The sequence below is a fragment of the Salvelinus fontinalis genome, chromosome 1 (genome assembly GCF_029448725.1).
Source record: "Salvelinus fontinalis isolate EN_2023a chromosome 1, ASM2944872v1, whole genome shotgun sequence".
Taxonomy (NCBI): Eukaryota; Metazoa; Chordata; class Actinopteri; order Salmoniformes; family Salmonidae; genus Salvelinus; species Salvelinus fontinalis.
This window is the reverse complement of record NC_074665.1, coordinates 68,197,467-68,223,460: the sequence shown is the minus strand read 5'-3', so window position 1 is coordinate 68,223,460 and position 25,994 is coordinate 68,197,467. Positions and strand designations below refer to the sequence as shown.

At 42.9% G+C, this 25,994-nt stretch overlaps 2 protein-coding genes across 10 annotated transcripts in view; one reads left to right on the top strand and one right to left on the bottom strand.

Annotated features, from left to right (window-relative positions):
* LOC129860553 (E3 ubiquitin ligase RNF157-like) overlaps positions 1-14,122 on the bottom strand; it is a 36,009-nt gene extending 21,887 nt beyond the window's left edge. For 4 of the 8 annotated variants that reach the window (XM_055931057.1, XM_055931065.1, XM_055931082.1 and 1 more), the window contains exons 1-10: positions 13,599-14,122; positions 10,947-11,065; positions 6,322-6,410; positions 5,914-6,063; positions 5,494-5,611; positions 5,240-5,350; positions 4,792-4,839; positions 4,508-4,579; positions 2,585-2,744; positions 2,243-2,355 (exon numbers count right to left, since the gene is read on the bottom strand). In XM_055931057.1, the coding sequence (XP_055787032.1) occupies positions 2,243-2,355; positions 2,585-2,744; positions 4,508-4,579; positions 4,792-4,839; positions 5,240-5,350; positions 5,494-5,611; positions 5,914-6,063; positions 6,322-6,410; positions 10,947-11,065; positions 13,599-13,686 (1,068 nt within the window). In that variant the 5' untranslated portion in view covers positions 13,687-14,122. The remainder of the gene's footprint in view (positions 1-2,242; positions 2,356-2,584; positions 2,745-4,507; positions 4,580-4,791; positions 4,840-5,239; positions 5,351-5,493; positions 5,612-5,913; positions 6,064-6,321; positions 6,411-10,946; positions 11,066-13,598) is intronic. The other 4 variants (XM_055931108.1, XM_055931090.1, XM_055931099.1 and 1 more) reach the window with 2 other exon arrangements.
* A 4,780-nt stretch (positions 14,123-18,902) lies between these two features.
* Positions 18,903-24,538, top strand: LOC129860533 (serine/arginine-rich splicing factor 2-like). 2 transcript variants are annotated; one of them, XM_055931021.1, is made up of 3 exons: positions 18,903-19,418; positions 20,036-20,312; positions 21,787-24,538. In XM_055931021.1, exons 1-2 carry the CDS (start codon positions 19,063-19,065, stop codon positions 20,277-20,279), a joined length of 600 nt encoding a protein of 199 aa, XP_055786996.1. In that variant the 5' UTR covers positions 18,903-19,062; the 3' UTR covers positions 20,280-20,312; positions 21,787-24,538. The 2 variants fall into 2 exon arrangements, with proteins under 2 accessions (XP_055786996.1, XP_055786987.1); XM_055931012.1 differs by having other exon boundaries at positions 20,036-20,304; positions 21,787-23,426.
* The last annotated feature ends 1,456 nt before the right edge of the window (positions 24,539-25,994 follow it).

The following is a 25,994-nucleotide window of genomic DNA, read 5'->3' as shown; positions in this document are numbered from 1 at the left end:
GCGCTATGATGAAACTGACTCTCATGAGGACCGCCACAGGAAAGGAAGACCCAGAGTTACCTCTGCTGCAGAGGATACATTTATTAAAGTTAACTGCACCTCAGATTGCAGCCCAAATAAATGCTTCACAGAGTTCAAGTAACAGACACAACTCAAAATCAACTGTTCAGATGAGTCTGCGTGAATCAGGCCTTCGTGGTCGAATTGCAGCAGAGAAACCACTACCAGAGCACACCAATAAGACGAAGAGACTTGCTTGGGCCAAGAAACACGAGCAATGGACATTAGACAGGTGGAAATTTGACCTTTGGTATGATGAGTACACATTTTTGATTTTTGATTCTGACATTGTCAGTGATTTATTTTGAATACAAGGCACACTTAACCAGCATGGCTGGTTTGCGCTTAATGGGACTATCATTTGTTTCTCAACAGGACAATGACCCAACACACCCCCAGGCTGTGTAAGGGCTATTTGACCAAGAAGGAGAGTGATGGAGTGCTGCATCAAATGACCTGGCCTCCACAGCCACCCGACCTCAACCTGTCACGCCTGCTACTGCTCCCCCTCTCTGGCGCTCGAGGGGGCCAGGCTGCCCATCATTACGCACACCTGTCACCATCATTATGCGCATCAGCACTTCATTGGACTCACCTGGACTCCTTCACTTTGTTGATTGCCTCCTCTACATATGTCTGCTTCTCAGTTTGTTCCCCGTATCAGCATTAATGTTGTTTTGTTTTCCCTGTCCAGACGCTGTCTGTGTGTTGTTTCATGTATGTTATTTATTAAATGTTCACTCCCTTTACTTACTTTTGTCTCCCAGCATCTGTCCTTACAAAATGCTGACACCAATGTTGGAAGCATCAGGGAGTTTGTTTTGTTTTTTGTTTTGGTTGGTGACGTCGGGTCCGGGTGCCGCTGCCGAAGGAACCGGGGGTGCAGCCGACTCGTCAGGCTCCCACCCCTCAGCCACCTCGTCAGGCTCCCACGCCTCAGCGGGCTCGGCAGGCTCCCATCCCGCATCACGCCTCAGCCGACTCGTCGGGCTCCCACGCCTCAGCCGACTCGTCGGGCTCCCACGCCTCGGCCGGGCCATCAGGCCCGCCCAAGTGGGACGGGGGGGGGGTACTGTCACGCCTGCTCCCGCTCCCCCTCTCTGGTGCTCAAGGGCGCAGGCTGCCCATCATTACGCACACCTGTCACCATCATTATGTGCATCATCGCTTCATTGGACCTGGTGTCACGGATCCCTCCGTAACTTTCATTACGCACACCTGTCCCCTATTTCCACTGATTGTATTTGTATATATGTGCCCTTTGGTTTCCATTGGGCTGTTGTTTATTGTTACTATGTCCGTTGGTGCCTGTGAGTACCTGTGCTGTGTGTTTTGCCTTTTTTGCGGATTGTGCAGATGATTACGGGTCTCGTCCCGTGTGTTAATCATTGTGCGCATGTGTTATTTATTCGAGGTACTCCTCGCTCTTTTGTTTTGGGTTTCTACCCTGTGTTTTGTTACGTGTTTGTATGGTATTCGTCCCCGTGGCTTTACACAGCACACCGTACTTTGGGCTTAATTAAAATAAAATATTACGTATTCCTGTGCCTGTCTCCCGAATCTCTTCATACCAACGTGACACCTGGACTTCTTCACTTTGTTGATTGCCCCCTCTATATCTGTCTGCTCCTCAGTTTGTTCCCCATGTCAGCATTAATGTTGTTTTGTTTTCCCTGTCTGTGTTTTGTTTCATGCTCGTTATTTATTAAATGTTCACTCCCTGTACTTGCTTCTCGTCTCCCAACGTCTGTCCTTACACAACCCAATTGAGATGGTTTGGGATGAGTTGGACTGCAGAGTGAAGAAAAAGCAGCCAACAAGTGCTCAGCATATGTGGGAACTCCTTCAAGACTGTTGGAAAAGCATTCCAGGTGAAGCTGGTTGAGTGAAGATGGTTGAGAGAATGCCAAGAGTGTGCAAAGCTGTCATTAAGGCAAAGGGTGGCTACTTTGAAGAATCTCAAATCTAAAATATATTTTGATTTGTTTAACACTTTTCTGGTTATTAAATGATTCCATATGTGTTATTTCATAGTTGTGATGTCTTCACTATTATTCTACAATGTAGAAAATAGTAAAAATAAAGAAAAACGCTTGAATGAGTAGTTGTGTCCAAACTTTTGGATGTTGCTGTATGTATATATATATATATTTTTTAAAGTGTGTGTATGTGTACATATTACCGAGTGTTCCTCTGAGTCAGAGATCTGGGAGGTGATGACGGGGTTAAATCTGGCAGGAGAGAGAGGACTCAACTTCTTCCTCATTGCTCGGATCTGCAGCAGTGCCCGGAACGCTGAAGACGCATTATAACATGCTTAAGTATTGATGTGAAGGTCTTATGCAGCATTATAGACTCACACAGTCTGCAGATAGGGCAGCAGTTAGCCTGATAACTGAGCATGTATTACTGTAGGTATTGCTATGAAGGTCCTAAGCATCTATTAAGTATTGCTATGAAGGTATTAGGAATGCCAACATATGGCTTACAAAGGTCTTATGTAGCATCATAAACATAGACTCACGCAGTCTGCAGATGGGGCAACAGTTGGCCTGGTAGCGGAGTGTGTCGGCGCAGGCATTGCAGAGACACAGGTGTCTGCAGGGCAGGATGAGTGTGTCGCGGACGTCCGACAGACACACCACACACTCCGCACTGTTATCACTGATCTCATCATCCACAACCTGGGGCCAACATAATCAATGAATCAATACATAAATCAATCAATCCATCAATAAATCATTTACATTCACAGAGCAGTATGGTAGCTTGAGCAAGCAATATTGTAAAAATAAATTCCTTTGCATATTCATAGGAAACAACTTTGCCAGCACTATCATGTCATAAAATAGCCAGATGGAAATGTCATTAGCTAGCAAAGTTTGTCAAAAATAGCTAGCAATGCTAACATTAGCTAGCTAAAACCGGGGGCCTCAGCTCAATCTTAGCTAGCTAGCTAATGTTATACTGCATATAAAGTCAATCTGGAGACATCAAAATGATGAGAAGAGGTTTTCCTACTAGTTATTTGCCTTCCTTTGAATGTCATTGTATTTCCAAGCCACTATAATGCACTTTCGATGAAATATTCTTCAGCGCTAATTGACAATGCATTGAGTAGAATGCTCTGTCGAGCATCAGTCCAAAACGAATGTTCAAAACAATATTGTGACGAAACATGCAACTCATGAATACTCTAATCAATTCTACAGAGAGTGATTTGGAAAGTTTTTTAACAAAAAGTGTTGTGGTCACTACACTGTAACATAAAACTGTAAATTATACGGTAATTTTGGGTATAATCAACAGTAAAATACTCTGAAACGTTTTAGTGCAGCATACTGTAAATGATGGTGCATTGTGGGAAAATGTTGTGGAATTGCTGTATTTCGATTGGTACTCTAATTCTACCCCACAGAAGACATTACTGTACCATATCCTTGGAATGACAAAAATCTTTTGACCACTAGTGGATACATGATATAGTTCCCAAACTTTTTCACTCAGGCCCCCCTTCCAGCACTGGGGAACATCGCGCCCCCCTGTGCTGGTGGCTGCCAAGTCTATTTCTATGGGCACAAGCACTGTTCATGACTCAAGCTGTTCACATCCCTCTTGTTGGTGGGAAGAAAGGGTTAAAGCTTATTTTTGCTGTTTTAAAGCAAATTTTCTTATAATGCTATACATTTTGCCATGTCTAATGTGTATTCATGTGATATTTGAATGACAGGAACATTACTACAAAATCTATGGCCTACAAAAACTAGCTACATTTTTTTAGCTGACATAGGGTAGTTGATCGGAACATTTCTGAAAAGTTATAAATAGCTCTCTAAGATGTGCAATGACTGACATGATAAGAGGAAAACTGATGATGCACTACTCATGAGTATGATGCACCCCCGAATCCCCCTGCCGCCCCCTCCTTGGGGGCACGCCCCACAGTTTAGGAACCCCTGGTATAGGGGAAAAATTGGAGTGGCAACAAGTCTTAAACCTTAAATGGTTGAGCATTTTGCCATGTGCTTTTGGTCTGTTTTGCCCTGTAGTCACTACCAGTTTGGAAGCCTTTGTGAAGGCCTCTAGAAGTGCAAGTGATATAAACACCAAATATTCATGAATAAACCTGCTGTAATGTGTAAACACTTCACCTAGCATCCAACCTGCTTGCACCAATCCCTTGTAATTACAGTAAAATACTGTGAAAAGCAAACTCATCCCTTCCGTTCATTCATTCATTTATTCCGATGTACTTTTTTTACAGTAAGATAAGGTAAATTTTACAGTATTGTACTGTGCTTTGATACCCTATTTATATTACAGTAGGTGAACTGTAATATGACATACATCATTTTACTTTCCACTGAGCTGTCTGTAAGCTACTGTCAAATTCCCAGGAACCCCTTTACAGTGTAGTCCCTAAACAACCAAATTCTCAGCTGTGTACCTTTGATTCTTGGCTATTGTACTTGTTCTCGATGCCGTAGATCTCCTGAAGAAGGTAACTCACTCCATCTACCTGGAGAGGACAGGAAACATGTTGGGGATGAGAGAGAAGGTTTCAGTATAAAACATACCAGGAATGATAGTGAAAGGGGGAGCGAGAGATTGGAAGAGAGAGGGGAAATAGGTAAGCAAGGCAGGAAAAAGGGGTGGTAAGGTACAGTTCAGAGTGAGATGAGAGCAGGAGGAGAGAGAGAGAAGAGGAGAACTTGGTGGAAACAAACTCACCACTTGTTTCTGCTTCAGAGGTTTGACACAGTAGCTTCCATCCATGTGCTGTGGAACAAACAGTAGATACTTAGCCAATGCTTATACCAATCCAGTCCCACTGGACAAAGACATCAGTTCAACGTCTAGTTTTGATTGACATTTTATTGGGTTGTCAACTAACATCAATTCATCGTGAAATCAACATAACATTTAACCACGTCACTGGGTTTTAAAAGTTGAATGAAAAAAAGACAAACATTCCCCAAATTCCTTTATGTTGATGACTCCACTCAGTGTATTTATGTGTTGAAATAATGTGGAAACAACGTTCATTCAACCAGTTTGTGCCCAGTGGGATGCTTTTAAATCCAGAGTCAACTGCATCTCAAAACATGATAGACAAACTTTAAATTAATTGAACACTTGACTTGCAATACTACAGCACATCCAACTCCAAGCTCCTTACCTTTTCAAAGGTGGCCAGAAGAACATGGGAGTGACCCATGTGATCTTCCCCCTCGTCTACTGTCGCTTGAATGACCATGGGAAACACATCCTTATCCATGTCAAACAGCAACTAGTAAGATGGAGGGAGAGCGAGAGAGTGGAGGAAGAGAGAGAAAAGAGGGAGATAAAGATAGGTTATACACTGAAACACACACTTACTTCCTATTAATATGAATAAACACACACTCACACGCTCACACACACAGCCCATACCTCCTCATCGGCCCACTCTGACAGGTTGACGGAGTGCGAGGACAGACAGAACTGCTGACAGACTCCTCTCTTAAAGTGCACCATTTCTGACTGGAGAGAGCTGTCCTGGGGAAGGTAACTATAGGAGAGATACACACTCTTAGAAAAAGAAGATGATATCTAGAACCGTAAAGTGTTCTTCAGCTGTCCCCATCAAAGAACCGTTTGAAGAACCCTTTTTGGATGCAGGTAGAACGCTTATGGTTCCAGGTAGAACACTTTTGGGTTCCAAGTATAACCTGTTCTGTTACCCAAAAGGGTTCTACCTGGAACCAAAAAGGGTTCTCCTATGGGGACAGAGGAAGAACCCCTTTGGAAGCCTTTTTTCTAAGAGTGCAGAAAGATAAACACACAAGCATGCACACACACACACAGACTTACATTGGCACTCCGTTGTGGAACTCCTCTATAGCTTGATAGTAGATGGTGATGGCCACCTGTGTGTCAGCATCGAAGGTGAACTCTATGCTGTAACAGGCTTTGCTTTTCCCTGCCACTTCCTCCCCTGGCAGCTTCAGGCAGTCACTACACCTGCCATACCACACCGAAACACAGCTAGCATCATCTACACACTGTTACAATTAGCATAGTAAGAGTAAAGGGAGTAATCACAGGACCCAGAACCAAAGCTTGCGAAAGCCTCCGGCCAGCTACTCGACTTGGTTCTGGGGGGGATAAGTGGAGATGTTGGACTAGTGCAATAAAACACAGACTAAGCATAAGTGAAATAATAATAATAAAAGGGATATAAACTACAAATCAATTATGTGTTTTGTGAGAGATACTCACCGTACAAGCCTCAGCGTATCCTTACGGATGTTTATAAGGCTTCGTAGCGTCTTCACTGGCTCCTGAGGTGGCGGGGCTGCATAGGGGAACTGTAAAGGAACCAAACACAAAAGGTCACATCAACAACAATATCAACAACAAAAGAGTCACATGATCTGATTTACTAATCACCAAGCCCTTGATCAGTTGAATCAGGTGTGTTAGTGCTGGAACAAAAGCTTGCACACTCTATCTGCATACCCAATTAAAACATTAGATATATTTTCTTTACACCATTTTTTTTTACTGTACTTTACACAATCTTTGCACAAACTGTGTTTTTGTTGCTGACTCTGTGTAAGAAGAAAGTTGTGGGTGGTTAACAGGAAAGGCTCCTGCTGGGCCCAGATTTGTTATTATACTGAATACTGTGGCATTCATTAAAACGCACACACACCAGGAAAATTCTGCTATGGGATCTGTAGAGTAGGAATGACAAGGCTGTTTTTCAGTACAGGGAAGACACACGCATTCATGCACACACACACATAAACACTCCCTTCCCTCTCTCTTTGCAGTCTGAAAATGACTGTATTACAGCAGTAAACTGCTGTTTAAATCCCCAATATATCAGGCCTGAGTGTTTATAGAAACAGCTGTCGAGGTCCAGCCACACACACGGACACACATAATATAGGCTATACATATCTAGTGCAGGGGGACTAGACCTATGCTGCAGATCACAGTTAACAACTCAGGGACAGATGAGAGAAATGTACTAAGTGGGGTAGGGAGATGTGGGTCTGCATTGCCATCTGCTTAGAGAGGGCAGTATGACTCATATAGCAGGATATGAGAGAGAGAGTTTGAACCGCTTTGGCTGTAAGCTATTATGACCCCACTCCTGAAAGCTAAGATCCTCTGGAGCATGGATGTGCTTTCTGTTCCCCTCATAGGAATATAGTTGAATGGCCCTGTCATAGCCCTTCTATGGATAGCCGTTCCACTCCCTATTTAATCTTGTTACTGACTGGGTTCGAACCAGGTCGTAGTGAACCATTCATGTAAGCTTGCGGGATCAGATGAGCAACCTTGGCTGAGACATGAATACGTGTTAGTTTGGCTAATGAGGGTCTAACCCAGGTCTCCTGTGCACCAGATAATGCAACTTTTCAGGTCTTTTCAGACAAGTTACTCGTCACATGAATGTGGTTACCAAACTACCTGTGTTACACTTCTCCCCCCTTTTACCTCCTCCTTGAAGAGACCAAACCTAACAAGGTGAGACCCAAATGCAGACACAGGAGGCAGATGGTTGGAGTCTTACAATGTTTATTAATCCAAAGGGGTAGGCAAGAGAATGGTCGTGGACAGGCAAAAACCAGATCAGAGTCCAGGAGGTACAGAGTGGCAGACAGGCTTGTGGTCAAGGCAGGCAGGTACAAAGTCCAGAATCAGGCAAGGGTCAAAACCGGGAGGAATAGAAAAAGGAGAACGCAAAAAGCAGGAGAACGGGAAAACCGCTCGTTGACTTAGAAACATACAAGACGAACTGGCACAGAGGAACAGGAAACACAGCGATAAATACACTGGGGAAAATAAGCGACACCTGGAGGGGGTGGAGACAATCACAAGGACATGTGAAACAGATCAGGGCGTGACAAAACCAAGTCAAAGGACCAATGTTTAAGGTTTTAGCTCAACAGGCTAACACATTCTTAACCCAGTCAGTCACATGTTAACCTTATAATATCTACAATAAATCAGCCCTGGAATTTCTAAACAACACAATGTAACTCCAAGTCAATCTCACTTCTGTGAAATCAAACTGTCCACTTAGGAAGCAACACTGATTGACAATAAATTTCACATGCTGTTGTGCAAATGGAATAGACAAAAGGTGGAAATTATAGGCAATTAGCAAGACACCCCCAATAAAGGAGTGGTTCTGCAGGTGGTGACCACAGACCACTTCTCAGTTCCTATGCTTCCTGGCTGATGTTTTGGTCACTTTTGAATGCTGGCGGTGCTTTCACTCTAGTGGTAGCATGAGACGGAGTCTACAACCCACACAAGTGGCTCAGGTAGTGCAGCTCATCCAGGATGGCACATCAATGCGAGCTGTGGCAAGAAGGTTTGCTGTGTCTGTCAGCGTAGTGTCCAGAGCATGGAGGCGCTACCAGGAGACAGGCCAGTACATCAGGAGACGTGGAGGAGGCCGTAGGAGGGCAACAACCCAGCAGCAGGACCGCTACCTCACGCCTTTGTGCAAGGAGGAGCAGGTGGAGCACTGCCAGAGCCCTGCAAAATGACCTCCAGCAGGCCACAAATGTGCATGTGTCTGCTCAAACGGTCAGAAACAGACTCCATGAGGGTGGTATGAGGGCCCGATGTCCACAGGTGGGGGTTGTGCTTACAGCCCAACACCGTGCAGGATGTTTGGCATTTGCCAGAGAACACCAAGATTGGCAAATTCGCCACTGGCGCCCTGTGCTCTTCACAGATGAAAGCAGGTTCACACTGAGCACATGTGACAGACGTGACAGAGTCTGGAGACGCCGTGGAGAACGTTCTGCTGCCTGCAACATCCTCCAGCATGACCGGTTTGGCGGTGGGTCAGTCATGGTGTGGGGTGGCATTTCTTTGGGGGGCCGCACAGCCCTCCATGTGCTCGCCAGAGGTAGCCTAACTGCCATTAGGTACCGATATGAGATCCTCAGACCCCTTGTGAGACCATATGCTGGTGCGGTTGGCCCTGGGTTCCTCCTAAGGCAAGACAATGCTAGACCTCATGTGGCTGGAGTGTGTCAGCAGTTCCTGCAAGAGGAAGGCATTGATGCTATGGACTGGCCCGCCCGTTCCCCAGACCTGAATCCAATTGAGCACATCTGGGACATCATGTCTCGCTCCATCCACCAACGCCACGTTGCACCACAGACTGTCCAGGAGTTGGCGGATGCTTTAGTCCAGGTCTGGGAAGAGATCCCTCAGGAGACCATCCGCCACCTCATCAGGAGCATGCCCAGGCGTTGTAGGGAGGTCATACCAGCACGTGGAGGCCACACACACACTACTGAGCCTCATTTTGACTTGTTTTAAGGACATTACATCAAAGTTGGATCAGCCTGTAGTGTGGTTTTCCACTTTAATTTTGAGTGTGACTCCAAATCCAGACCTCCATGTGTTGATACATTTGATTTACATTGATCATTTTTGTGTGATTTTGTTGTCAGCACATTCAACTATGTAAAGAAAAAAGTATTTAATAAGAATATTTCATTCATTCAGATCTAGGATGTGTTCCCTTTATTTTTTTGAGCAGTGTATATTCTAATGGGGGTCAAATTTAGTTTTTGTGTGAAACTCCCTTCTAACGCATCCCGCCATCATCATAGAGGGAAACAGAAGGCATGTCCATGTTCCGGAGAGTGTTAGGTTTCAGGAATGGGGTCATAGTAGTTCATAGCCAAAACATTTCAAATGCTAGAGCCAAATTCACTGGAAGAGCATTTATTCAACATGCCACATTGGCTTCAGAAACCGCCATCAGTTTCTGTTTACCAAAGGAAGCGTTTGATTCTATCTGCTGTCCTCTACCTTTCCTGGGTGGTAAAGTACCAGGATGTCGTCTCTGGTTTTAAATCTGAATTTAAAGAACTGAATTTGAAAACTGAATCTGAATGCATCTGAGAAGTTGAATATATGAAACTTTGATAAACTTGAAATTATAGTTTGTAAACTTAATACACAGACAGTTAATGCAATATCTACCATAATGAAATTGAACAGGCCTATATAAATATATAAATTAATTTGAATATTCAATTGAATTTAAATATAATTTTTAAATGAATGCAATATTCATTAATTTCCACTTCAATTCATGAAATACAAGTTCAATTTACAAATTCAATGATTAAATGTGTACATTACAATTTTAAAAACATGACATTTAAATTCAATTTCCTAATACAAATTCAAAATTATGAAATTCAAATACAATTCCTGTCGTCACTGAAATCGCTCCATACCACACCCCCAGTCTCAGGATTCTATGGTATTCCCCTTGTCCATACAGCAGAGATGATGAGAATTGCAATCGGAGGTATTTGGAACAAAACCTGCCGCCCAAATGGTACCCTATTCTCTATATTGTGCAATACTTTTAAACAGGGCCCATAGGGCTCTGGTCAAAAGTAGTGCACTATAGTGAACAAGGTGCCATTCGGGACCCATTACAACTATTCCCTTATGAGTGTTTGACACACAGTGGAGTGAGTTTATATAGCAAATGGATGTTCCCTTCTAGTATGTGCTGTGCTCTCTAGAACTGGAATTCAGACTGTTCTGAGCATCATAGCCAGGTCATAATGTAGACTCCCCCCTCTTGAGGACAAAGCTGAGCTGCCCTCATCATCATCATCATTATCATAGTCATCATCCACAAGCTTGTCTTAAGAATTAGACAGACGGTATTGTAGCTGGAGACTTAGAAGGTAGTGTAGTGTAGTGTAGTGTAGTGTAGAGTACTGCAGTGTACTGTGTATTGTACTATACTGTGTAGTGTCCTGTGTAGTGTAGTGTAGTGTAGTGTAGTGTAGTGTAGTGTAGTGTAGTGTAGTGTAGTGTACTGTGACAATCCGTACCACCACTGGTCTGGTTCCCAGAAAGTTGAGGTCGGTGTTCTCTCCGAACAGATATCCCTCGGGGTGGGTGGAGTCAAACTTCTCCCCGCCCATGATGAAGTGGCTAGCAAAATAACTTCCTGTGGGGAACAGGAAGAGGAATTGAGCAAACCTGATCCCAAAGATTCCACCTCCTCATATACACAGAAGCCCAATTCTGTTCCTCCCCTTTTACATGAACAGAGGACAGTTACAGGAGCTCATTGAACTAGGTCCAGGTGTTCCAACCCTGGTTCCGGGGAATAGGTTGAGTAGACATTGCCTCTAACCACTGATCTTAGATCAGAAATGTCTTAACCACATATTTTAGAAAATATGCATATAATACATCCTCCAAATGCAACATCTGCCTACGCCCACACATATTGTCTCAATTATTTATTTTAATTCCCTCATACACAAAATTAGGCTTAGCTAATTTCAAAAAGACATCTGTCAATAGCGAATAATCATTCATCATATTCTAAAACCGGTGAAATGTCTAAACTGCATCTGCATACCAATCATTTGATCTCCATCAGTTTCGTGGGAATATGGATTTAGATCTTCTTGAATGATCTCAGCCTATAGTGTAGGCCTAACCAGTGGCGGGCGAAGTCAGAAGATATATAAAGCAATCTGTGCATTTGAACAGCAGCATAAATACTCATATTTCACTTTTGGATATCATAAACCGAATGACCATTTCTGCACTGTTTTGAACAGATTAGAACATACTATTTACCATTTAGAAAGAGCAGCCAGCTCATGAACGCATGCAGATGCAATAAATGAAAACACATTATCTTACTGGGAATAGCTAACATAATGTCACAAAGCATGATGCGCTAGCCAGTTCACTTTCATTCTGAAATAACTTCATATTTCCGAGTTAAAACGATATTAGTTTAGATAGACTTGAAATTGCTCCTTATCAAAGGTAGATAACTAGTTAATTTCACCCAGAAAATGTACCTCTCAATGTTTCTCAAAATTACTGCAGCTCGCTAATTAATTTGATCATGCTTTGTGATACACCCGGTTTTATGCTGTTTTAATCCACACAACACGTCGCCCTATCACCTACAATAGAACATGATGAACACCATGGCATAGTAGAAACAATCAAGTTGGCCAGCCACAGTTATGTTTTTTTGTCCTACCAGATCAACGATGAGAAGGTTCTAGCTTGTGTATCACTCTGTCCTTCGACTGTTGTTGGATATCGATGTCCAGTATATCAGGTCCCAGACTCCCATAACTGTTACGATGATTTATTTACAAGGTAATTACAATGACCTTTTTGCTTTAGCGCCATCTGTAGCTGAAAGAGCAGATCTAGTTTCATGTGCGGAAGAAAGCCGTCTGGAGCGAAAGACTCATTGGGAGACACAATTGAGCGCCCCAGTAGAGTCCATTTACCTTGTGCTGTTAAAATGTATGCTGTGAAATCCTGCGATTTCATTGAGGCAATTCCTCCTCTTAGCAAGTCACTGAGGGGCACAATAGTACGTTTGTTTTTTATCAACTGAGTGTACAAAACATTAAGAACACCTTCATATTGAGTTGCACCCCCCGTCCCCTTCTGAATCATTGTACCATCTAAACCGCTGTGAAATATATTTTACATAACCAAAAATATTGTATTTTCAGGTGTTTGAAGCTGGTGTACAAAACTACAAGTAAAAGATGCAAAAAATTAAGAACGAGAAGCATAAAAATAGTGCACATGAAACAGATCAGCTTCTTAGATTTGCTTCAATGCGAATGACATGTATATAACACATTCTAATGTGAATTTGGTCGGGTCACTCAAAAAGTTACATATTGCAGCTTTACATTTTGGCGCATATTTTTTGTTTGTTCACTCGGCTAATCAACCTACATCTCATAAGAAATTAGGTGGTGTTTTTGGTTCAACAGTAACGTTATACTATGCTATTCGGTTATGTTATGTAGAATACAAATAAAACATTGTGACTTTACAGACATTGATTCAGCTTTGATCTAGACCTAATGGAGCACCATTGTGAGAAGTGTCTAAGCGACGCTTGAGTGCGCTGCAGCAGCACTACACCCCTGCAATCTTCAGTTTGCTCCTTTTTCCTATTTTAATTGGAATTGTAAAAAATGAATGTGGTATAATGCTTTTCAGCGTCATTCTGCTGGGAGGCTGGTGGTCAGGCTGATACTGACCCGACCAACATCACATAGGCCTCGTGTTTTTCCATGTGTGTTTCAAACACGACAATTATATGATTGGCACTCGATGTCTGGTAGACCAGTTTTTTCATGAACGCTCTATTGCTGATGTTTTCTATCCACATTTAGCCACCCTAGCACTGAGGCCTATAGGTGCGGACAGGATGCAGGGCATACGGGGTACCGAACACCTTGTCCTCTGATGTAATGATTGTGATTCATCATTATATTTAAATAATAGATAATACAAATAAGTCATAGGCCTATAATTATCGAATATTAATAAATAGGCCTTATAATATCCTAATAATATATCCCTACGTCTTTTTTCCCAAACCGAGAAGGCAGATATAGGCTGTCCTGGAATATGCTGTGGGTTGAATAGGTTCGCTCCTGTTAGGCTACTGTCGTCTATGGGGAACAGGCACCTACCAGATTTAGGTGGATAGCGGTACACCGAGGTGGATGGTATATCGACCTCTTCCACTCCTGCGTTCTGTCTGCTGGTCAAAGCTCCCATTTCCACATAAAATAAAAGCTCAAATTAACGAACATAACAAGAAAACATTCGCTATTTCTCTAAAACCCCTCTACCCCCTTTCATTTAATCCAGTTCGTGTTGCCATTTCCATTTTTTTAAATCTCGGTTTATGTCCTTGGTTCCCTGCCGGTGGCAGCTATAGCCTAGTTGTGCTCGTTCTGGGATTAGTTGTTGTTCTTGTCTGCTTTATCCAAAGCCCAGTGGGGTTGGTGTTGTCGCCAAAACTGATCGATGGTTTGTTTTCCGACAGAAAAGCAGTAGTATGCATCCCTTTAATAGCAAAGCAATTTATCCATTCACTTCGTGACGCATTCTTCGCTCCAATTCAGCGCGTTTCGGGAAAACGAGGTCTCTCACTATGTATCACTGTCAGGGCCGGCCCTAGCCTTTTGGAGGCCCTATGGTCCCTCACATCGCAGGCAAAACATTTTAGTGGCCCCCCTCTTGACAGAGGAGAGAAATAATTGAAGATTCCTGATACCCCCCCCCCCCAAAAAAAATCTAATTAGGCGTAGAAAAATTTCGGCAGTTTAAGCGAATTTATTTTACAGTACAGCTACTGTAGGGAAGAGCCAGGATGAAAGTACCACGCCCATTTTCTCAAATTACAAGAAACTTGAATTTTGTAATAAGGCATGCACGTGCCCAATACAGAAGATGACCTCCTTGCAAGATATCAGCACGCTGCGTCAACATTTGAAGGTTGTTTTAAGCGAGGTAAAGTAAAAAGAATGACCCAGAAGTTTTTTTTCACTTGTAGAGTTGTGTTTATTTTTTTACGTTTCCAAACATATTTTATTTTCTTAACCCATCTAGTGACTTAATGACAGCATAGGTTTGAAGTATTGTGCTAGCTAGTCTTGGATGCTTGCAAGGAGAAGTTACAGGAGAGAGGGGTGAGACGGAAGTAACAGAACGTTTCTTTTGCCCTGCAATAACTTAGAATGTGTTTTCATTTGTGTTTCACTTCTTTCTTGACAGAATATTGACAGGACATGCCCAGAAATAGGGTCAAAACAGACAGAGCGAGGTTTCATCCAGAGACCTACGAAAGAGCTTCCCAGAAGTGCTGGTAGGAGTCCAGTCAGCCTGGGGTGCAGCAACGGTACATGGTGTGTGCCATGTTACACTCTCAAGATACTGTAGGAGGTTGAAGGATAGTCCTAATGCCCGAATGCCAGCCTACAGAGCCCACAAAGTATTTAGTGAGGAGCAGGAGAGGAGTCTGAAGGAGTATCTGTTAAGGGCTGCAGATATTTACTTGAAGAGGTAGTCTTACACAATAGAAATGGCCCAAAAGGGCATACTCACAATAAAAATAAATTATGTTTAAAAGGTTAAAATGTTTGTTTTTTTAAAGGAAATGTTGTGTTTGTTATTTAGGTAAGGAAATGTGCATATCAGCTTGCCAAACACTATCGCTTCAAGTATCCTGAGACCTGAGACACCAAGGAAATGTCTGGGAAGGATTGGTTCACCTCTTTCCGCCAAAGTCACCCCAGCTTCTTCATCCGCCAGCATCAAGCCACAAGTCTGTCAAGGACGACCAGTTTCAACCCAACAAACCGCTCCCAGTTCTTGGAACTGAACGACAAAGTCTATGACTGTAGCCTATTGCCGCTTTGATGACTTATGATTGGCCAACAACAAGCAACACTCTCATGAAAAGCAAGAGAAGCAGCATAAAATATAAAATGTCTCTCTTTCTCTGCAGCAGTTGCATTTGGAACTGTGCGGGCCCTTCCAGTAAAGTCAGTTAAAATTACACATACCCAAAACCGTGACAATCATATCAGATTCGACCCAGACCCGTAACATTATTTAGAATTCAGGATCCAGACCCACTCGGGTCCCGGAACAGGTCTCGGTATTCGGGTACAGGTGGATCCATGAAGATCTCCAGCAGCAGGTCCAAGTCCAATCCACCTCTGAGGACTTCAGCTCTGCGTCTGTCCGACCTTTTCCCAAGGATGGGCCCAGGAATGATGTGATAAAGGGCCGAAGGAGAAGATCGACTGCCATCCTCAATGATACACCTGTTACAGTAAGTGTGCCCTGGAAGAGGAGAAAATAAATTAAGTGAGACCAAAGGCCAAACCAAAGGCCAAGTGCAGCTTGAATGAGGGCGCTCAGAAGAGAGCTAACCAGAAGCGTCCCACTAACCAATGTCACATGTCTCGTCTGAGGAGTTTTTTGGCTCCTCCAAGCCAGGGTCTCAACTAATTAGGCCTACCTTGAATAATTCTGACAAGAATAGCTCGAGCGCAACTGATTGGTAAGGCATGATGGATTCGGGTAGAATAGTAATTGAAAATGGTGAAAAACATCTCCTACTCCATTGCCATGAAAGTGAATCAGGAAATAATGGTTAATATAGCTATAATGTAACCCATTTTAGTCTGATTCATATTGTAAGGCAACATGTGGATTTTCTCATGGTTCATTTTCATATATATCGAACTTATAGCAATAACAAGCACGTGTATGTGACAAATATAATTTGATTACTCAAATCAACACAAACATGAAATTATGGCTGATAGTACATTTGTTGAAGGTAATATTATTACAAACCAGAAATAAGAGCCCCGAGAAGCTCTATCAAACTCTGAGTAAAGAGGAAAGATCTAAAAGTGTTACTTCTATCCCAACTCTACCCTAATCTATTTTTACCGTACCAAAAATGTTACTGCAATCTAATTTACAGTACCAAGTCAGATACTGTAATCTAATTTCCAGTTCTAATTACAATTACAGCATATAATTGTAATTACCAAATGCCATATAACTCAGTCGAAAGTTTGAATGACATTTACATTTTGGTTATTTAGTGGGCTCATTCAACCAAGGTTGATTAATAAAACACATATCACTGTCATAGCAAGTAAAACATCTCTGTAACCATTACTGAAAATGTTATTTAAGTTAAGGATACACTGGTCTTCAAAATAATTTGAAGGTATGCGTCGAAATTGCTGAGCAGTGTACTTCAAAGCCATGTGCCGAAGCCTGTATCACTTTATCAGAAGCACGTGATCAATGATGTCTGATGCTTTGTTTCATCTAACAACCACCTGATTGGTTTGGTATTGGTTTCGGTAGAAGACAAAAAAGCTACACTGTGCATGCGCTATGGAGTGTGGGACATCATCTATAATAATTTCTCTGCTCTGAATTCTTTTGACATGCAGGTGCCACTAGTGTAAACTTTGTTGATCAAAGCCTCAAGTAAAGAACCTATTTTCGACACAAATGTCTGGAAAGACTCAATGCTTCAGGAAGCTTTGTTTCCGCACCACTAATGAATACTAGGTGTTTTATATCACTTGCACTTCTATAGGCCTAAACAAAGGCTTTGAAATTGGCTGTGATTCCAGGGCAAAACAGATCAAATGGTCATGGTTAAATATTCAACCATTAAACGTTTAAGACCTGCTGCCACTCGGATCAGTCCCCTATATAAATGTAATTGTTAGGGAACTACTACACATATCACTTAAATTGGTACAGGACTCTCAACAAATACGGCCACTTACAAAGCATGCCTAAAAATATGTTAACGAGTCAAAACATTTTTAGCTTACATGAAAACTGCTGATACACAACCACATTTCAAAATTGCACCTTGTGTATTCTAGTATTCTAACACTCAACAGAACGTTGAGACTGCCAATTGAGTTCCTAAATATATATATTTTTTACTTTGTTGAGGCCGTGGGGCCCTAAGCGGTCGACTCGACTAGGGCCGGCCCTGAGCACCATATAATGGTCCACATATTTTCTGTTCCTTCTCTCCCATTTGTATGGCTGTGCTGGGATGCTGATGGCTAGGTTGAAGATTACATATATTTTCGACCAAGGCTGATGGCTATCTGTGCTCATGCTCTCCATGCTCTTGCCCCAAAGAACAAATCTAATGGCTACCCATGACGTCATGCACAAATCCGAACAATGGGTTCTGCTATGGGTTTTGCTCAGTACAATTCAGCAGGCAAGCAGTTCCCACTGGTTTGCTATAACTTGACCTTCCCCAAACGTGGGAATCACTGCCATGCTACAGCAGATGATGGCTTAATAATGCAATGCAAGTTGCGTAATTATATTTATCTATCTATCAAGTCAAATATATCTTTTACATTTAGAAAGAAATAGATAAACAATCAGCTTAGGCTACACAAATATTGATATACAATTCGACAATAAATATATAGGCCTGTTTTGTGTTAGAACATGATACACACTGGTAGCATCCTACATAGCTAGTCTAGTGTAGCCAAACCTCCAAAAGCAACTTTTTTGTCTCCTCATACAGTAGTAATAAAGGCCCAGTGCACTAATTCTGTTGAAAACAATATTTTCTAAAAAACTCAAACAAATTTGTATTCTGATTTATCAGGGGGTGCTTCAGCACCCGTACTTCTCGCGGCTATGGTTGTTAGGGAAGCCTAGATCACAAAGTGCCTATGTAACCAATGTGAAATGGCTAGCTAGTTAGCGGGTGCGCGCTAATAGGTGACGTCACTCGCTCTGAGACCTTGAAGTGGTTGTTCCCCTTGCGCTGCAAGGGCGTGGCGTTTGTGGAGCAATGGGTAACGATGCTTCGAGGGTGGCTGTTATCGATGTGTGCAAGAAGGTCCCTGGTTCGAGCCCAGGTAGGGGCGAGGAGAGGGACGGAAGCTATACTGTTGCTCCTTTCCAATAAATATCGAGGGTCTAATTCTTTATGCGGATTTTTAGAATATTCGCATGAAAATCTCTTGCCAATTGGAAGAAAACCTACTGTAGCTAGAGTTACACGAACCAGACAGTTTTCACAATTATATGCAGCAACATATCATAGTGAGACTCCAAGTTTACTTCGATATGATGGTTATTATATAAGTATTTGTGCATTAGGCGTTCCACCACCATTTCTCGAATCATTCATTTTACTGACACAAAAAGATCCCACCATGTCTAACAAGCAAATCATCTGTCAGCATTTATAACATTGTAACGAAATGTACTGTTTCCATCACAGCTGCCGTGATTTTTTAAAATATGGTATGCCTTACTGGCATAAAATCTGGATGGAAACGTGGTTTCTGTTGTTATTTTCATCTTGATACGGTCAATTAGCATTCTAACTGTTCTGCCACTCCAATCCGCTACGGCGCGCTGTAGTTCCAAGACGGAGTAGTTATTAACCCGCCTACCAGCCAACACAAAAAGGAAGCTCCTGAGCCGCCATTTCATATGCGAGCAGCTGAGAGAACGGGGTGAGTTGGGAATACAAATCAGCAAAACAAAAACAAATTTAGTCTACAATAACGATTTTTAATCTTCGTCTGGCTATCTCATTTTTGGGGAGCAAAGATGAGCTACGGAAGGCCTCCGCCCGATGTCGAGGGTATGTCCTCGCTCAAAGTGGACAATCTCACGTACCGGACTTCGCCTGAGACCCTACGCCGAGTTTTCGAGAAGTATGGCCGGGTGGGAGACGTGTACATCCCCCGCGATCGGTACACCAAGGAGAGCCGCGGTTTCGCCTTTGTGCGGTTCCACGATAAGCGCGACGCTGAAGACGCGATGGACGCCATGGACGGGGCCTTGCTCGATGGGCGGGAACTGCGAGTGCAGATGGCGCGATATGGCCGTCCACCAGACTCCCACTTCGGGCGCCGAGGCGGCAGTGGACCCCCAAGGAGGCACGGAGGCTACGGGCGCAGGAGGTAACCTCTGATTCCAGTTTTAGTTAACATTGTAGTTAGCCAAGTGTATCTAGCAATTGTAATATTGATGTAACTACAATATACTGGCCAATTTCAGCTAAATGTGCAATAGTTTTTACTTTAGCTAGCTAGTTTAACTTTTTATAGTTAACTTAACGTAGCTAGTTGACAGCACATAGGCCGGCAGATGGCGATAGAGGTATTTCATTTTACCAATCCAAAGGCAATGTATTCAGCGGCATACACATATCCCCGTGGACCGATTTTGTACATAAAATATTCTCCATTCAGGCTGCAAAGGTGTTGTTTTTCTTAACTCTATTTAATGGCAATAAGGCGGGTAAAGAGGAACTAAAACCTTTGTAGTCTGAATGGAAATTGTTCTGTAAAAACCAGTCCACGGGGGATATAGCCAGCTACATAAATTCCTATTGGATGGTAAGATGAAGCAACATGATATGGCCTTTGGGCAAGTTAGCTAGCTATTACGTTATCAGTTGATTTTGCAAGCTGCAATTGCAAATCTCTAATTAGTCAATAAAAAACAGACTTGTATAAACCAAGTTGCAGTTAATTTTATCTAGCTAAACATGACATTTTCTTCTGACCCTCCCCAGTCGTTCGGCCAGCCCCCGCCGGCGAAGACACAGTCGTTCCCGAAGCAGGAACCGCAGTCGTGGCCGCGACTACAGCCGCTCACGGTCTCGTTCCTACTCTAGGTCCCGTTCCAAGTCCCGCACACCCCGCAAGAGCAAGTCCCCATCAAGGTCCCGCAGCCGCACCCCGCCTTCTAACAGAGGCTCACGGTCGAGGTCCAAGAGCTTGCCCAAATCCCCCGATGACAACGGAACCGAGTCTTAGTAACAACAGTTCCAACCCAGACCCAGTAAGACGGTACACAGGGCATGGAAGAATGGGGGTGACCATCAGACAGCCTCATATGTTTGAGTCATAGAGATAGTTATAGGATGCCGCATTGCATCTGTCCTGTTATGGTGTCTGTGAGAGCATGTGCAGTGCCATTGAGGCCATCTCCATACATTTTTATTCTACTATGAGTTAGTAAACAAACTGAACGGTTGGTGATTTGCTGCCACCTGCAGTTATAGAATGTTTGCTCACTAGTATAATTAATTTGCTGTTGACCTGGATGCAATTATGTGATCCTTAAACCATTAGTCCCAACCGGTTGACTACAAAGTGATACAATTCCTCAATGGTGTTGCCCATGCTAAAACTGGCTTCTGGGCACCAGTCTGTCTATGGTTTGAGTATAGTTTGCTGAATGTAGGGCACATAATTACGTAAGGAACAATTATAGGAACTCTATGGTAGGACACTACAGGACAGGTTAAATTCAAATGCAGTTGGACAGTGTTCTGCAACCTTAATAGTCCTTTGAATATTAGTGTTTAGTCACCAGAGTTGCAGTGTACCAGTCAATACTTCAGAATCCTGACCCTGGCATTTTACTTGGTGTTGTAGAGGAAACTGGAAATGTAAGTAGTGTACAAAACAAACGTTAAGTTGTGTGTAGAACGTGCAAGCTACACAAAGTAAAGTCAGGAAATAGAGATGGATATCTGCAGTGCACACTGAATGTGCCCACAGATCTAATCAACAGTGTGTGGGTGTCTGCCAATGTTTTAACCACAACCAAACTGTCACATCAGCTAACATTGGTTTGGGGTGGATGTTATCTGCAGGTCAGGGGTATAGTTGGCCAAAATTGTTTACAACATTTATAAAATGTGCCAAGGCTTATATATTTTCTTTTTTTTGAGATTGGGTATATTTATTGCGGGGTGCTAAAATCAAACATTCGTTTACCTATATGTGGAATTCTCTCCTCCAAGCTGCGGTGTCCTGTTGTCAAACCGAGAGGCTGTGGGGGTGTGGCAGATGGCAGTGTAAGAGCAGTTAGTGTGTTGTGACGCGACCTGCCTGAGGCTGTTGGTGGGGGGCGATGGCGGTTGCTATGGAGCAGGGCGGTGCGGTGGTCCGTGCTGTCAGTTGGTGAGGTACTGTATGTTCACAGGACCACAGACAGAATGCTGCTGGCTGTACCGATGTGTGTCTGGTCTCACTGGTGCAGGGGGGAGGACCCCAAGGTTTGTTGTCCAATAAATGCCTGAGTAAAAATAGGAACAAATTGAGTGGTAGCTGTGGGTGGGGGGCCCTTGTAGTGTGAAGACATCCTACGTTGTTAGGAACTCTGTTCTATGCCAGTAACGTGGACAACTGACGAGCCCTCAGTGGAATGGTTAAGGGGTGTTTTCTGATTTTAGATTGAGAACAGTTGGTTGTGTCAAACTAGCAACCTACCCTTTGACCTCCACCAATGCAGCTTGTCTTGTTTTCTTTCCAGATGTCAGACGATTGAGACTTCTTCTCTGTGGACGTCGACCAGAGCTTAAGTCTGCCAGTGGACACCTCTCTACGCCTAACAGAATACTGACCAAAAGGTTGTGACTTGGTCTTAAATGTTTTGGTTTCAGTTGCCCAGAAATAGACTGTACTATATATTTACCAATGCGTGTAATGCCGTTGACTAGAGTGAAGGACATGTTTTCAGGTGAACTGTATTTTGTCTCATTGTTAGTGCAGGTTTGTTGTATTTTAAATCAAATTAATCTTATGAAGTAGCCCCCCCTTTTATTTATTGAAGCCCTTATTTAGTAGTCTAATTCTCTACAGAAGGATTCCCGTATTGAGTTACTGATGTTCTTTTGGAGAGTTGAATTTAGCAGAGTTACCCTAAAGAAAATGTTCTGTTATTTTCTAAGCAAAACCAGCAACATGTAGAGGCAAACCATATAAGCCAAGATTGTATCAAAAATATTTAACATTTTATGTAATTCGCTAACCTAACTAGGAGTGCAGATATTGTTTTTTTATGTATGTATGTACACTGAGTACACAACATTAGGAACACCTTCCTTATATTGAGTTGCACCTCCCCCTTTGCCCTCAGAACAGCCTCATTTCGTGAGTGAATAGACTCTACAAGGTGTAGAAAGTGTTCCACAGGGATGCTGGCCCATGTTGACTCCAATGCTTCCCACGGTTGTCAAGTTGGCTGGATCTCCTCTGGGTGATGAACCATTCTTGATACACACGGAGCTGTTGAGCATTAAAACCCCAGCAGCGTTGCAGTTCTTGACACAAACCTGTGTGCCTGGCACCTACTATCATACCCTGTTCAAGGGCACTTAAATCTTTTATCTTGCGCATTCACCCTCTGAATGGCACACACAATCCATGTCTCAATGCTTAAAAAATCCTCCTTTAACCCATCTCCCCTTCATCTACACTGATCGATGTTTCTTTAGCAAGTGACACCAATGAGGGATCATACTTTCACCTGGTCAGTCTGTCATAGAAAGAGCAGGTGTTCTTAATGTTTTCTATACTCAGTGTATATTGTTGATATAAAAAGTCTCTGGTATGCATTTACTTTCCTGTGAATTCTAATCCCCTCTTGTGTCATCTTTTGTGCACTAGGCGCAGTTGTGTAGCAGTTGAGTATTGCTGGTTAGCTGTTAAGGTGCGACGCAGTGCTGATGGTGAGGTGGCAGTGCAGTGGCTGGCGGGGGTGTTGCGGTGCCCGGTGCCGTTGCCGCCCTGTTATCGACTTGGTGCTGCTGCCGTTTGATTTATTCTTACAGACCAGAACCAGGCAATCACTGCTGTGGTGGCAGATCTGATCATCCCATCTCTCTCCCTCTGTCTTATGGTCTCTTACCATTGTTGATGTACCAATACTATCCTCTTCCTCCATCCCTAGCCTGGTGTAACCAGTCTGATCGCTGTTTAACATTTTATTATCGATCAGGCTGGTTCCACTACCCCCCCCCCCCCCAAACTGTGGTTTAGTCCTCTGTTGTACCCAGTGTTGATGGAAGAGTCTCATGGCTCGATAAAGGGTGTCCCATTAGCTTGATAAATTAGTCTCGCAAGATGTCTTGTAAATGCTCCAGGTGAAGGCTAATAAAAATGTCAAATTTGTTTTGTTATGAACTGTTATTCAAGCAAATCTTGCGAGAGCCTATCTATTGTCAGCTTTGCTCCTTCAGAGCTAGCCAAGACAAATTAATTGTTATTGAGCCAATACATTTGTCACCATAATCCTTGAGTTAAAAGCCGAATACAAACATGGTTTCTTGCGTAAGGTGAGAGCGCCAACCTAAACATCCGTAGTGGGAAAGGTACCCAATTGACTAAAAGTGGCAGACCACGTAACAACACCTGCACAGGATCGGTACATCCGAACATCACACCAGGTACAGGATGTCAACGACAACTGCCCGAATTACACCAGGAACGCACAATCCCTCCATCGGTGCTCAGACTGTCTGCAATAGGCTGAGAGAGAAGCTGGACTGAGGGCTTGTAGACCTGTTGTAAGGCAGGTCCTCACCAGACATCACCAGCAGCAATGTCGCCTATGGGCACAATCCCACCGTCGCTGGACCAGACAGGACTGGCAAAAAGTGCTCTTCACTGACGAGTTACGGTTTTGTCTCACCAGGGGTGATGGTCGGAATCGCGTTTATCGTCGAAGGAATGAACGTTACACTGAGGCCTGTACTCTGGAACCGGATCAATGTGGAGGGGGCGGTGTGTCACAGCATCATCGGACTGAGCTTGTCATTGCAGGCAATCTCAACACTGCTTTACAGGGAAGACATCCTGACATGATCCCAGCCATATAGCTCGTTCTGTGCGTGATTTTGACAGGAATGTCAGTGTTCTGCCAGCGCAAAGCCTGGATCTCAGTCCCTGTTGGATAGGAGGCTGAGGGCTAGGGCCATTCCCCCCCAGAAATGTCTGGGAACTTGCAGTTGCCTTGGTGGAAGAGTGGGGAAACATCTCACAGCAAGAACTGGCAAATCTGGTGCCGTCCATGAGGAGGAGATGCACTGCAGTACTTAATGCAGCTGGTGGCCACACCAGATACTGTCTTACTTTTGATTATGACCTCCCCTCCTTGTTCAGGGACACATTCCATTTCTGTTAGTCACATGTCTGGAACTTGTTCAGTTTGTCTGTTGTTGAACCTTAGGTTCATACAAATATTTGCACATGTTACGTTTGAAAATAAACGCAATTGACAGTGAGGACGTTTCTTTTTTTGCTGCGTTTAAAATAAAATTAAGCTACCCAGTAAAAAGTACTACTTGAGTAGAAGCCTAAAAGTATTCGCTTTTAATACACTTAAGTATATTTTAGCAATTACATTTAATTTTGATACTTAAGTATGAGGTGAAAGTATAAGTCATTTAAAATACCTTTTATATTATGCAAACTAGACGGCACAATTTTCTTGTTTATTTTTAAGTTACAGATTGTCAGGGGCACACTCCAACAATTTACAAACGAAGCATTTGTGTTTAGTGAGTCCGTGTTTGTGTGAATTGAACCATTGTTCTGCCCTAAGCGTTCACAATGTAATGACTACTTTTGGGTGTCAGGGAAAATGGAGTAAAAAGTACCTTGTTTTCTTAAGGAATGTAGTATAGTAAAAGTTGTCAAATATAAGCAGTAAAGTACAGATACCCCAAATAAACTACCTTAGTAGGCTACTTTTAAAGTATTTTTACTTAAGGACTTTACACCACTGCTGAAGGTCACTGACATGATTCAACCTAGTTGTTTTCCCTGAGTTCCTGTTGTCTTGAAAGCGCCATAAATCCAGAGACTGACAGACTTTGACTTTTGTCACAAAGAAGGACCGATCTTCCTGTTCAAGTGAGCACAGCACAACAGTGAGTCCAAAAATACATCTTGTATGCTGTTGCATAAAGGATGTAATATGGCAGGATATATATATATATATATATATATATATCTCAGCCTAAGCATTTGGTCCCTCTCCCCCTCAGAATTTAGCCTGCTGTTCTGACTTGGTGGTGCACATTTAGCCTATAGCATGTTTTAGAGAAATGTCATTGAATATTGTAAGAGCGTTCATTGTCTGCTTATATGCCCCTGTTATTTATCCTACGGTTCTGACTTGGTGTACAGGGAGAATACTGTAAGAACAGCCCATGTTCTGAATTCTGTCGTCCATTTCAAAAGTGTTTAACAAATGGGCATATCGATTACGTCCGTCTTAGCTCGCTCATTAATGTCTTAAATCGACAATACGGCTTGCCTCTTATCTGCTCCACTCATCGTTCCCTTATGCCATAGTTTGTATCTCAATTTACCATACAAATGTACCGTACAAAAAGCTTATTTCTCAAAAATGTTGTGCACAAATGTGTTAACATCCCTGTTAGTGGGCATTTCTCCTTTGCCAAGATAATCCATCCACCTGACAGGTGTGGCATATCAAGAAACTGATTAAACAGCATGGTCATTACACAGGTGCACCTTGTGCTTGGGACAATAAAAGGCCACTAACATATGCAGTTTTGTCACACAACAAGTCTCAAGTTGAGGGAGCATGCAATTGGCATGCACAAAAGTACCATTATGAGATCCTGAGACCCACTTTTCTTTTTAGGTATGAGACCAACAGATGCATATCTGTATTCTCAGTAATGTGAAATTCATAGATTAGAGCATAAT

Coding starts and splice junctions, on each gene's coding strand:
- LOC129860533 (XM_055931021.1), top strand. CDS start 19,063: ATGAGCTACGGAAGGCCTCCGCCCGATGTCGAGGGTATGTCCTCGCTC. Junction 19,419..20,035: donor GGAGGCTACGGGCGCAGGAG/GTAACCTCTGAT, acceptor GACCCTCCCCAG/TCGTTCGGCCAGCCCCCGCC.